We start from the raw sequence: 12,992 nt of genomic DNA on the forward strand, positions 1-12,992 counted from the left end.
TGACTGAAAGAAAACGGCTTTTAAGAGTTTTAATAAAAAAAATAACAATTTCAATACAAATGAAAACAACACAGTTATTTAACATTGTACCACGGGTCTGTTGAATGCTGTATTCTGACTGGCTGAGAAATGTTCCGTGTGTATGCATTAATTTCTGATAACCGCACACCTAACTTGTCAAATGTCTTAAAAATATGAACCAGAGCAATGTTTGTGGTAACCGTGGTATAAGAGGAATAATTGACTTCGGACCATTGAATTATAAGAAAATAATGCACACCCAAGGTGCAATGCGGCACGACGCGAAGCCGAGTGTGCATTATTTTCTTATGATTCAATGGACCTCGTCAATTATTCTTTACTTTATCTTAAACTGGGGGTCTTCTTCGTCCGCTTAGTTTTTCAGTTTACAAATTCCGGCATCTAAATAAGGAATCGGTATGGCGCCAACGCAACTGGCTTTTAAAGGGGATGAGAGCTGAGACTCTCATTGGTTTATTGCACATTACGCCAAAAACACACCCATTACTCATTTTGAGAATAGGAACAACCCTTTTAGGCCGTGCGCTTGGCGCATAAACCATTTTTCCCATCGTTAAATTAGCCAAAGTGGAATCGGACATGCCCGTTTAGACCATGCGCCGAGCTCTTTAGACAATGCGCTTAGATCGTTAAAATAGGGTCCTGGAAAGGTGTACTTTTGAAGCCGCCCCAGAGACAGCTAGAGACCACTGTTCTGACAGTGTACATGCAAAACACTGCAAAAAAATGACATACACCATCATTTTCTATTTCCAGTAGTCCAATAATTTCAACCAAACCAAAAAATTAACAACAACTAAAAAGCGTTAAAACAAATAAATGTGTGAAATAAAATGTGTAAGTAAGAAAGTATTTGTCACATGCACTTCCATCTGCAACTGTACTAATAAAAAAGTACATCTCATATGAACTGCGTCTATTAGACAGCCAAAAAGCATGACTGGATGCCAGCCCAGAACAAACTAAAAGTGTACAGCCCACTGCACTGAGCCCTTGCTAAATAATCAACATTAAGCACTATTTGATCATTAGTGCTGACTAAACACTGAAAGCTCAATTAGCATTCAAGAACTGAAGTTTTAAAAGGTTTGTTTAGGGATAATGCCTCAGATTCATCTCACGGACCAAAATGATCCGTAAATTAAATTATCACTGAATTACTATGATTATTTGACATGTTGCCATGGTAACACCACAGATTTTTTTCAATAAAAGAATCTTCGAACAGGATGCAAACACAATGAATTATAAACCAGGTAGTCATTCAGTGGCATATGGCATACTGTATTTCAAAGTAAAGGTATTACTATCTGATATCAACATATTCGTAAATTAAATTTATTTGACTTAATGAACTTAATTTCTTTATCAGCTACATTTGTCTTCAATTAATTATATTTTAAATATTAATTTAATATAGAAACAACAGTTTTAATTCATTTAATGTTTGATTAATTATTACATTTTGCATGAATCTAACATTGCAGCTACTCTAAATAAACCTTAATTTAAATTGACAGATCTCTTAATGACATAATAACTCTTAATAACCGAAAGCTGTAAACACAATTTCCTAAGAGCAGTGTGTTTCTCACCATAGCCCCATAGCTGCAAGCACTGCTGCTCGTGGGTCAGACACATGCCATTGTAGCAGTATGCACGGCCGTACTGACAGGACGACCCGTCCAGCAGGTAAACATTAGCGGGGCAGTAAGGAGAACCTCCTGTGCAGTATTCCGGTAGATCACAGGCGCCGGCCGGTCCGCGGCACATGGTGCCGGCCTGCTTTAGCTGAGGACAGAGGGCGTGATAAGGAGACTGGAGGACTTTCATAAAAAAGAGAGAGGGAGCAGGTGGTGGGCAGACTTGAGAGAGAAATTGAATTTGAAACACACTAAGTGAGAGCCACAATACAGATGGTGTGAGAGAGGGAGGCAGGGGGGAGACAGAGAAGTAAATAGACAGATAAATAGTTAGGCACCTTGCAGTCCTCACAGCAGACCCCGTGGGCACACTGAGCATCTGCCTTCAAAGTGCAATTGCTGGGGTGGCAGCAATCATTGGTGCACTCCTGCAGGAGACAAAACACACACCAGCAAATCAACATATAGCTTTGAACTCATACAGTCAGTGTAAGTACTATTTCAATATATATTTATGTCCGCTGATCCAAAACACTTACAAAAGGGTCATAAATAGTGCAGATGCAAACAGCTTACATTTACATTTATGTATTAGTCAGAGGATTTTAAGTCACTATGTGTGTTCCCTGGGCATCGAACCCATGACTTTTGTGTTGATAACGAAATGCTCTACCAACTGAGCCATTATATAGGAGCACCAGATACATTTAGATTTATGCCTTTGGCAGATGCTTATCAGAAGCAACTTGTATAACATTCAAGGCAACCATTTTTAAAGGGACACTCCACTTTTTTTAAAAAATATACTTTTTTCCAGCTCCCCTAGAGTTAAACATTTGATTTTTACCGTTTTGGAATCCATTTAGCTGATCTACAGGTCTGGCGCTACCAATTTTAGCATAGCTTAGCATAATCCATCGAATGTGATTAGACCATTAGCATCACCCTAAAAAATTTTCCCCAGCTATTGAAAGTTACCAAGGGGACTATTTTCAGGAAAAGTCCTTGATTATTACGGCAGAATGAGAGTATAGTTCCTAGCCATATTGGCCTTAAATTTTCTGTCGGTCTCATGCTGCGTTTATACCAACCGCAGTAGAGGCGTGAAGCGCGAGTGATTTCAATGTTAAGTCAATGTGAAGACGCGTTGACGCGTGTCAGAAAGTCCCGCAGCACGGAAGAGGCGTTTGGCGCGGTGCTGAAGACGCATTTCCACCTCTTTCACACGTGAAGCTCGCATGAAAGGCGCGAATTGAGCGTTGTGCGCGGTACGCGCAAATGGTGCTTTTTGTGCATTTTTCGGTTCACGTGAATTTGCGGCTGTAGGCCGAGTTGAAAAATTTTAACTTTGGCGGAATTTCGTGCCGCATTAACCAATCAGGAGCCTGCTTGCTCCTGTGGTGGCAGCCCCGCCCGGAGTCACTCATTCAACCAACGCTTGATATTGTCCGTGAGCAGTCACCCGGAGCTATACGACACAAGTTCTTATTTCTATAGAGGAGACAGGAATAAAAAGGACCTCGTTTGGAAGAGTATCAGTGAGGACTTTGGGCAACCTGGTAAGTTGTAATACACACTTCACTTTTGAGTCACGTGACGTTTATCGACCCGCACCGTTTATTTCCCCCCTATAGTAGTTACCAAATGCACAATCAACATCAGTCATATTGCAAACCGACAACCGCATAGCACTTGCCCCTCCCACAAGAAGTGGTGTTTGCCTCTGACGCGCGTCAAATGTTTGCTTTTTCCGCGCGTCTACTCCGCTATACATGCGCAAATGCATTCAAACTGTTCAAGCGGCAAACTAGGCGCGGTAGATACGATTTTGAAGCCTGAAACGTGGTTGGTGTAAACTCCGCATTAGTACATGATGTAACTACAGAAGATTCAAGTTTTAATAGGAAAAATATCAAAACTCTTTGGTCATTTTTGAGCGCAATGCTAATGGTCTAATCTGATTCAATGGATTATGCTAAGCTATGCTAAAAAGTGGTACCGCCAGACCTTTAAGAGTTTGTGTGTTCCCTAGAAATCAAACCTGTGACCTTTACATTGCTAAGGGCCTTTCTCCCAACTGAGATACAGGAACACTATTTATTACATTTATGCATTTGGCAGATGCTTATCCAAAGCCACTTATATTGGAGGCTGTTTACACTTGGTATTAAGATGTGTTTTCATCGATTGGATCACAAGTGGATGAGCGAGACACATCACGTTTACACCTGGTATTTAAATCCATCTCTTTTGTCCACTTTCGACCGCTTCTGTCCTGATTACTGGGGGTGGTCTGTGAGACGGTGGGCGAGTCTCTCCGCTGTCATTTAAACGCGAGCGGTAGTAATGATGAGTTTTTATGGACGCAAACTAATATTATGTCGGAGTCCGCTGCTTGTCTTGTAAGTAAAGATGCTGCACAGTGTTTTGTATGTGTATATGGTAGAGCTTTCTCTGAGTTTTCAGCGCAATTGATAAAATAGGATCGCGCAACTTTCACACGCTTGCAAAATGAAACTGTGGAGATCAGCCACTTTAGTTTTATCAATGAAAGGCTAAAAATAGCTCTGTTCACTGTGTGTTCGCGCCAAAAGTCAGAAAAGACTTAAACATTGTGTTCAGTACCTCAGATTAGATAAATGGGCGGAGAGAAGGCGATCGTGTGTGGCTGTTCGAACACATTCAACCACATGTGCGTTTACACTACAAAAGCAATCTGATGGAAAGTGTTTTCGACTACCTCTGAATGTGGTTGAAAGTGGTCGAAAGTGGACGAGCTCAAACCGTTTTGAACACCGTTTACACCTGGCATTAACGTCATCCACTTGTGATCCGATCGATGAAAACGCATGTTAATGGCAACTGTAAACAACCTCTTGGATTCAAGCTACAGTATACATGTTTATCAGTATGCCTAACAAACCAATGACCTTTGCATTGCCAACACAATGTCCTCCTACCTATTGAGCTACAGGTACACTGGATAGAGTACATTACAAAAAATTGCTGGTAATAAATGTCAGGTACTTTACAAAGTCAATAATTATTATTTAATGTCTATTTAAAAACCTAAAAATGAGATGAAAGGTGTTTTCATGACCTGCAGTCATGCTTTTATGGTAAACACCTTAAAATTCTCATCAATTGCAATATTTCTCAATCTTGGATAAAATTGTGGTCAGCTAGAGACACATGGCAGTTTTTCCTTGCAATCAACATATGGCCCTGAACTCATAGGGTCAGTCACTTAGTGAAAGCTGTGAAAGCACACACACGCACACACACATACACGCACACCAGCTGCATGCACACCATGACCTGAAGTGGTGAAACAAATTAATTTAAAAGAAAAATTGCACATGATGTTAGATGTACATAAAAATGTTTGACATATGACACTGATATATACAGTGCGGAGGAGTCTGTCGGCCAATAATTATACCATACAGCCAAAAGTTAATATGGGTAGGGGGTTGTATGTGTGTAATTCAGAGTCATGCACGAACACACAGTCTGACTCTCTTACAAGCACACATACTCACACAAACTCTATCTGTCTTACACAAACACATACGTCAACTGCTGTGCGACTTGATATCATTTCAGAGCCGCGTACATCAAGCGTAACAGACAGCTACGATTATTACACTAGCAATAACTTAATGCTGTGATTCAATAGGTATATTACAAGATGTACAGTCCTGACAGGTCCTGCACTGTCAAAACAGTTTCTTTGTGTTTAAGGAAGTACAGAGGGTGCAAAATTTGTTTGCATTAAAGGACACATATTATGCAAAATCCACTTTTACAAGGTGTTTGGATATAATGTGTGTGGGCAGTATATGACCCAAAAAAATCCACTCTCTCCTTTTTTTAATCCACATTAAACCAAAGCAGTCTCATTAGACATGCTGTTTTGATTCTCTTGTTGATGTGACGTCACACTGATAAAGCCCCACCCACGGCCACTGACTGGTAAATTTTACCAAAAAGCTTTTCTAAATGTATTTGTTTGCATGCTTTAGCGCCAGTGTGGCAAAAGATACTATCGTCTCAGACTGTATTCACAGGATTTCGATCTATTTTTAACCAAAAGCACTAATTGTCTGTTGGTAAGTAGCTCATTTGCATTTAAAGGTACAGACACGAAAGCAGCAATTTTTTTCCCACACAAATAGGGGCATTTTGGACATGCTAAAACAAATGATCTATGGGGTATTTTGAGTTGAAACCTTACAGACACATTCAAGGCACCTCAATATTACATATTGTAAAATTTGCATAATATGTGGCCTTTAAAGGAATATTCCATTTTCTTAAAAGAAAAATCCAGATAATTTACTCACCACCATGTCATCCAAAATGTTGATGTCTTTCTTTGTTCAGTCGAGAAGAAATTATGTTTTTTGAGGAAAACATTGCAGGATTTTTCTCATTTTAATGGACTTTAATAGACACCAACAATTAACACTTAACTCAACACTTAACAGGTTTTTTCAACGGAGTTTCAAAGGACTATAAACAATCCCAAACGAGGCATAAGTGTCTTATCTAGCAAAACGATTGTCATTTTTGACAATAAAAATAACAAATATACACTTTTAAAGCACAACTTCTCGTCTAGATCCGGTCGTGATGCGCCTGCGCGACCCCACGCAATACGTCATCACGTCAAGAAGTCCCAGAAGACGAACGCGAAACTCCGCCCCAGTTTTTACAAGTGTGTTGAAAGAGGACCGTTCCTACGTTGTTGTATGTCAACTGATACTAATTAATGCCTTTGTGTCAGTTTATTGTTTACAATGGTCCACAAATGTGTGTTTTATGTATGTAACACGTGACCTCTCTACGTCAATACGCATTTACGTTAGGTCGCGCTGGACCGGATCTAGACGAAAAGTTGTGCTTTGGAGGTGTATATTTGTTGTTTTTCTTGTCAAAAATGACGGTCGTTTTGCTGGGTGGGACCCTTGTGCCTCGTTTGGGATTGTTTGTGGTCCTTTGAAGCTCCGTTGAGGGAGGCTGTTGCGTGTTGAGTTGGGTGTTGATTGTTGGTGTCTATTGGGGTCCATTAAAATGAGAAAAATCCTGCAATGTTTTCCTCAAAAAACATAATATCTTCTTGACTGAACAAAGAAAGACATCAACATTTTGGATGACATGGTGGTGAGTAAATTATCTGGATTTTTCTTTTAAGAAAATTGAATATTCCTTTAAGATCAAATGCAAATTTGTGGTTTGCATTAAATGGCTTAGAAGCATGTTTTTCGGTAAGGTAAAGTTTAAGGTAGGCCTAAGTATTGTTTTACTGGGTGTATTTTTGGATGCAGGTAAACAGGCATCCAGATGTTTGCATACTGACTAGAAGTTTGGGATACTTCAGTCCACATCCACCAGATGGCAAATCAGCAAACCATTATATGAGCAATGACAGGCTGTCAACCACAGCTTTACAATGCGAGAGGTTTCTTCTCTCTACCTGACTTGCAAGCAGATGCAAAACACAAACATTTTTATTTGTCACTCTTTCATCTGTCACTTTCATCTGTCATGCTTGCAAGATCTGCAAAATGTCTGCATACCTTCCAGCTATTTAAAAAACAACCTAATAAAGCAATATTGCATACACATGTGGCTTATTTTGCAACAATAAGATAATTAATATTACATGTCAAACACCAAGAGTGTAAAAAAAGAATTTGTTGCACTTAAATTTTTACATTTAATCAACTTGTAAGGAGTTGCTATAAATTATAAAAATTAAAAGTTACTTTAACTTAATTTTTATAATTCACACCTATGACCAATTTTGTAGTGGTCATAGGTGTGCGTTTATAGTAATTTTACAGCAGCTCAGAATGGCTCATCCAATCAAAAACTAAATCAACTGCACTTAACCAATGCAGATCCAATTTTGATTTATTAAATGTATTACAAACCCTCCACTGGTCTCTAAAATGATTAATTCATGATTGTTCTGATTCAATATTCTCAATAATTCATTTAGGCACAAATCACCTCTGGTTCCCCGCAGTCGCATTCCTCCCCTTCCTCTACAAAGCCGTTTCCACACCTTTTGCCCCCGACGAGATCCTTCATGTTGGGCATGTTGAACAGACACATCCCTCCTCCCTTCTGGAAGTAGCTGTCCAGGTCCTTTTTGCTACATCGGCTGAAAACTTTTGGGAACGGATGTCCTGTGGACCGTATCAGAACAAGAATTATAGCTGTCTCTTGTATAAAAATGAACATACGTGAGAGTATGAATAAGTATGAAAAGATAGAGTATATGACCCTATCTGGGCTAAAGTGTCATAATTTTATCTAATAAGATTAGGACCATCAAAATTTCATTTTAGCCATTGATTTCACATCGATTTCAGTCTTTGACTTGGCCTAATGCTGGATTCACACCGAACACTTTAGAGGCGACAAAAACGCTATTCACACGTAGTTGGACACTTGAACATTTTGAGTTTACTCGCTTCATTCGCGCGTAAAAGCTACGCGTGAAATTCTTGTCATTCGAGACATTGACGCGAAAATTTGCGTCATGGGGGCTTCTGCGACTCTGCTCCCTACGTTGTAATCACGTCACTACCAGAGCAATCTCCTGATTGGTTAACGTGAATTTTTCAAATTCGCATCATTCGCACGGCAATTCTCATTCACGCCACTAGACCTCCAGATGCACATAAACGTGTCTTTACATTAACTAAAAGTTGAAATCACTCGTGTTTGATGCCTCTACTGCGGCTTGTGTGAATGCAGCATAAGGGTATGTGCACACCAGATGCAGTGAAGCGTTTAACGGAAGTGATTTACATACCGTATAATGAAGCAATAGACATCCGGCGGTGGGAATGGCGCGATTAGCGTGAATGACGAATTCTTGTAGTGAAGAGATTACAACATAGCAAGCGGAGGCAGAAATATGAAACAAGAATAGAGGATTAAATCATTGTGTATGTATGTGGACACCCGGAGCTGTACGATACATCTTCGTACTTTTACAGAAACAGGAATAAAAAGGATCTCGCTTGGAAGAAATGTATATATCCTATATATATATATATATAAGACTACAAGCTAGCTAAAGCCAGCAAATTGAGCGGGTTTGCGTCTGAATTTCATACGCGAATGACGCAAATTTTCTATGCACGAGTGACGCGAATTTCATGTGCGAATTATGCACATTATTTACATGCGATTGACGCGATTTTTACGCACGAATGACGCGAGTTAACTCAAAATGTTCAAGCGTCCAACTACGTGCGATTAACGCAATTTATTCGCTTCATTCGCGTCTGGTGTGAATGTACAGGTGTAACTCAGTCAATATTAAAGATATTAAGGTGCACTACCACTAAGCTATACAGGAACAATGGTTTTCTCCAGTACGAACAATTTCGCTCCAGATTTGCCTACAGTTGTTTGTGTTGAGCAACAGCATGATAATAAATCTATTGATTTACAAATAGCAGATTTTTTCACCCTCCTCCTCTCATCTCCCCTAATCTTCTGCTTTTTCTCTCCTCTACTGTCAACAACACATTCTTATCCAGCAAACCTTTTACATCAGACCTTAAGATAACCCACATTACCCCAACCTAAAAGAAACTCATCTCAAAGACTTCTGACATCAAAAGTGCTGCATAATCTCACTTTTACCCATCACGACCAAAGGTCTGGAATGTGCTGAATTTAACCCAACGTTAACCTTCCTTATCAATAACAGCCTAACTGACCCCTATCAATCAACCCCAAACCATTTTAAATAGTTTTAACTTCTCTTTTTCATGAACAAAGTGCTGCACAACATTTATATATCAATGAGGCCATCAACAACAACCGGGAAGCCTCTTATTGATATTATGACATATTCACTATTCATAATCACACATTCAGATACAAAAATATGTGGCCAAGACTAATAATGTATTAATAGTTAATGACCGCAAAAGATTTTTTCTTTTTGCAAGCTTTAATGAATACAGCTGCATCACTTTCACACAACCTATATGATTTATGCCTGATATCTGAAAGTAATTAATTTCTTAATTAGCATAAAGCAGAACACAAAGTCATTAGCTTCACATTAGCGGACTAAAAGCTCTGTTGAATATAATAAATGAATATACGAAAACCATTCATTATAATCTTCTCCAAAGTTGCTATTTTTTCAAACGGACACCTCCTCCCTAATGTCACAACCTGGGCATCACAATTTGAATTTCTCTCTGGTAAATATGGCCTCACTTGCCCATTCATGTGAGCTTAACTCGTAATTACATTACTTCTGACTTTACCACTTCAGGATCAGGCTTCGGCACTGTCAGACGCTTCTCATCTTTAAGCTGCATGCAGCTTTTCTGCTTTTTAACTAAAAAATGCCTTCTGGAAAATTATATTTATATCTTGGATAACAGTTCTCACCAAGTCAGCAGTAGCAAAGCGCACACCCAGCACCATCCCCACCGGGTTTCCACGCGGCTCAAAGCTCGAACCCCTGCTGCTTCCCATTTACACCAGATAGCTCAAAATATACCTACAATTGCACGGCACCACTTTTGTGCTGACAACACTATAACTATATGTCCTTCGCCCCCAATTTCCGTCTCCAAATTTGTCTCGGTCTAATATTTGCTTCTCTTCTAGAGAATTTTTATCATATGACCAGAACCGATGGAAATAAATAACAACGGCGTCATTGATAGCAGCACACAAACTCGATGTCAACTCCTCACCTCCAGCGAAATCTTAACAAAGCTGAGCTCTATTTCCCCTGCCGATACATCCCTCATGCCTTTCGTTCAACATTTTGGTTAAAGGTCATGCAGCCACTGCTGTATTTTGATTAAAGTCTCCCTGTAGTCAGTAATTTTTATCAGTTAAACTCATATTTGAGCATCATAATTGCATACTATGCTAGTTTTACCTATCACAGTTTCTTGATGATTTAAAACAGCTTGAATGTAGCTCTACATTTAGTACCGTATTTTCCGGATTATAAATCGCTCCGGAGTATAAGTCGCATCAGTCAAAAATGCGTCTTGAAGAGGAAAAACATATATAAGTCGCAGAAAATTATTTCACAAAATCCAAGTTGAAACAGACAATTAATTTGGAAAGGCAAGTTATTCAACTAAACAATAGCACAGAACAGCAGACTGAATAGGTGTCCGTACATGTTAAAGTAACATTAACAGTTTTTACATGATAAACAATAGCATACAGAACATACCTGAGAGGCTGAATAGGCTAAATTAACACGACAAGCCAAATCAAGTTCAAAAAGGTCCCGAAGTAATTCCGCATCACTGAATCCATTGAATTACATAAATACGGGAGCAGCATAAAGCAGACTCTCGCGGCTGTAGACGGTAATGGTTTCTCTTGGTTTATATGAAATTATTTTGACGTATAAGTCGCACCTGATTATACGTTCCAGGACTCGCCAAACTATGAAAAAGTGCGACATATAGTCCAGAAAATACGGTATACGCACATCTATGATTATGCAAATTAGTTCCCGCCTCCACTCTTTCACACCACCTCGAACGATAGATATATATGTAAAAAGATGTTACATTCAGCAGTTTTAGACACGTAACTGCAAAGTTCCGTTTCACATTCATACATGAACTACGTGAATCTGTGTTCATCTGTGATCTGGGGCACCATCGACTTTCATAGTATTATTTTTCCTACTTTTGAAGTCAATAGTCCCTTTTACACATACAGTCTTTACTGGTAATTTACTGGTAAATTCCAGTTAACAGATCATGTGTGAACATAACCTTTCCGGTAAATCAGTGCTCCCAATTTACCAGTAAGACAGGTTGTAAGATTACCAGTAATTTACCGGTAAGCGCTATGTGTGAACGAAAAATATAGGATTACCGGCATTTTGAACGGACGACATCAGACCGCTCTGACAGCTTTGGGCCAATCATAATGTTTTAATACAGATGACACGTTTACCCCCGCACTGTTTTATGGACGTTTCCACACACACGCTGCTTGAAAGTCGAGCACACCTGAAGTTTACGTCCACATTTCTTCACCAAAGTTGTTTAAAACAGCTTATAACTACTTGACGAATTGCCGCCGTCCTTAGCACACCCTCTGTAAAGCCTAAAGTGCAAACAGTACCGTTGTTTAAAACGCACTTTCGGTTTGACGTCTCCTCATGCAATGTTGTTTGGTCACGAGCAACTTCGCGACTGTCGAGTTTACCACAGACGTAAAACAAAACAATACGGACCGTGGATATGAACAACGTGGATTGTTTACAAATACAACACTGAGCTCGCCGCACGCTTTCTCAACAAATTTACCGGTATTTTACTTACTGGTAAAAAGATGGAATGTCACTGCGTGTGTGAACAGTACATTTTTGTATTTACTGGTAAATTAATTCTGGTAAATTCATCTTTGTGTTGAACAGAACAAAGAAATGTATACAGGTTTACAACAACTTCAGCATCAAGTTGGATCCACTATGCAGCTTATTCTGCCAAAACTGCTCACTGAGAAAGAAGAGCTCAGCCCACCCGACAGACATGTAAAGTGCCCAATCATGCTGTATTGTAGATGTTTTATGGCAATAATGTGAAAATGAAGAAAATGCCCGAAATTTACCCTGTGGAGGCTGCCATCATACATCCACCCTGATTAGCTGTGGCTTCCACACAACAGCCCTCATGGTCGTGGCTCATGCCAAAGTTATGGCCGATCTCATGCGCCATGGTGGCAGCCGCCCCAATGGGCAATTCTGAATGGTCCTGGGGGAGAGAATTATTTAATGTACCACCCGTAACAAACATTGCAATAAATGAAACAGCTCATAAACTATTTCTAGAGAGTCTGTCTAAAATGATGAATTGAACATACAGCAGAAGTATTTATGGTTTTTACTGCCCCGATATAGATTAATTGCAGTTCATAATGGAAAAAAGCATTTTTATAGGCTGCAGGCTACTGTTTCACTATGCCACAATGCATCAGTTCCAACAGCAAAGTAAGTAAATGACAGTAGAAGCCCAAAGGACATCTCTGATTTCCAATGACATCTTGGATATGTTACAATGATGCCATAAATTGTAGAGGAGGTTGTTTTATTTTTGACCTGCAGGTGGTAATTTAGGTAGAAGAGAATGGCCTTTCTTTTATCTTCATAACACAACACAAACAAAAACACACACACACACACGCGCGCATCACACGATCATACTGATATCTTTGCAATGGGCACATAGTGTTGATTTTTACAGACAGCACTAATAGTATCTTCACCGTAATAAC

General features: G+C 39.4%; 1 protein-coding gene across 1 annotated transcript in view; it reads right to left on the reverse strand.

The window, feature by feature from the left end:
• The window catches only part of adam19a (ADAM metallopeptidase domain 19a), a 125,796-nt gene that overhangs the window by 19,410 nt on the left and 93,394 nt on the right, over positions 1-12,992 (reverse strand). Inside the window, exons 11-14 of the mRNA XM_055211459.2 lie at positions 12,330-12,472; positions 7,704-7,881; positions 2,024-2,113; positions 1,638-1,833 (exon numbers count right to left, since the gene is read on the reverse strand). Coding sequence (XP_055067434.2) covers positions 1,638-1,833; positions 2,024-2,113; positions 7,704-7,881; positions 12,330-12,472 — 607 coding nt within the window. The remainder of the gene's footprint in view (positions 1-1,637; positions 1,834-2,023; positions 2,114-7,703; positions 7,882-12,329; positions 12,473-12,992) is intronic.

This window comes from Misgurnus anguillicaudatus, chromosome 21 (assembly GCF_027580225.2).
Source record: "Misgurnus anguillicaudatus chromosome 21, ASM2758022v2, whole genome shotgun sequence".
NCBI lineage: Eukaryota > Metazoa > Chordata > Actinopteri > Cypriniformes > Cobitidae > Misgurnus > Misgurnus anguillicaudatus.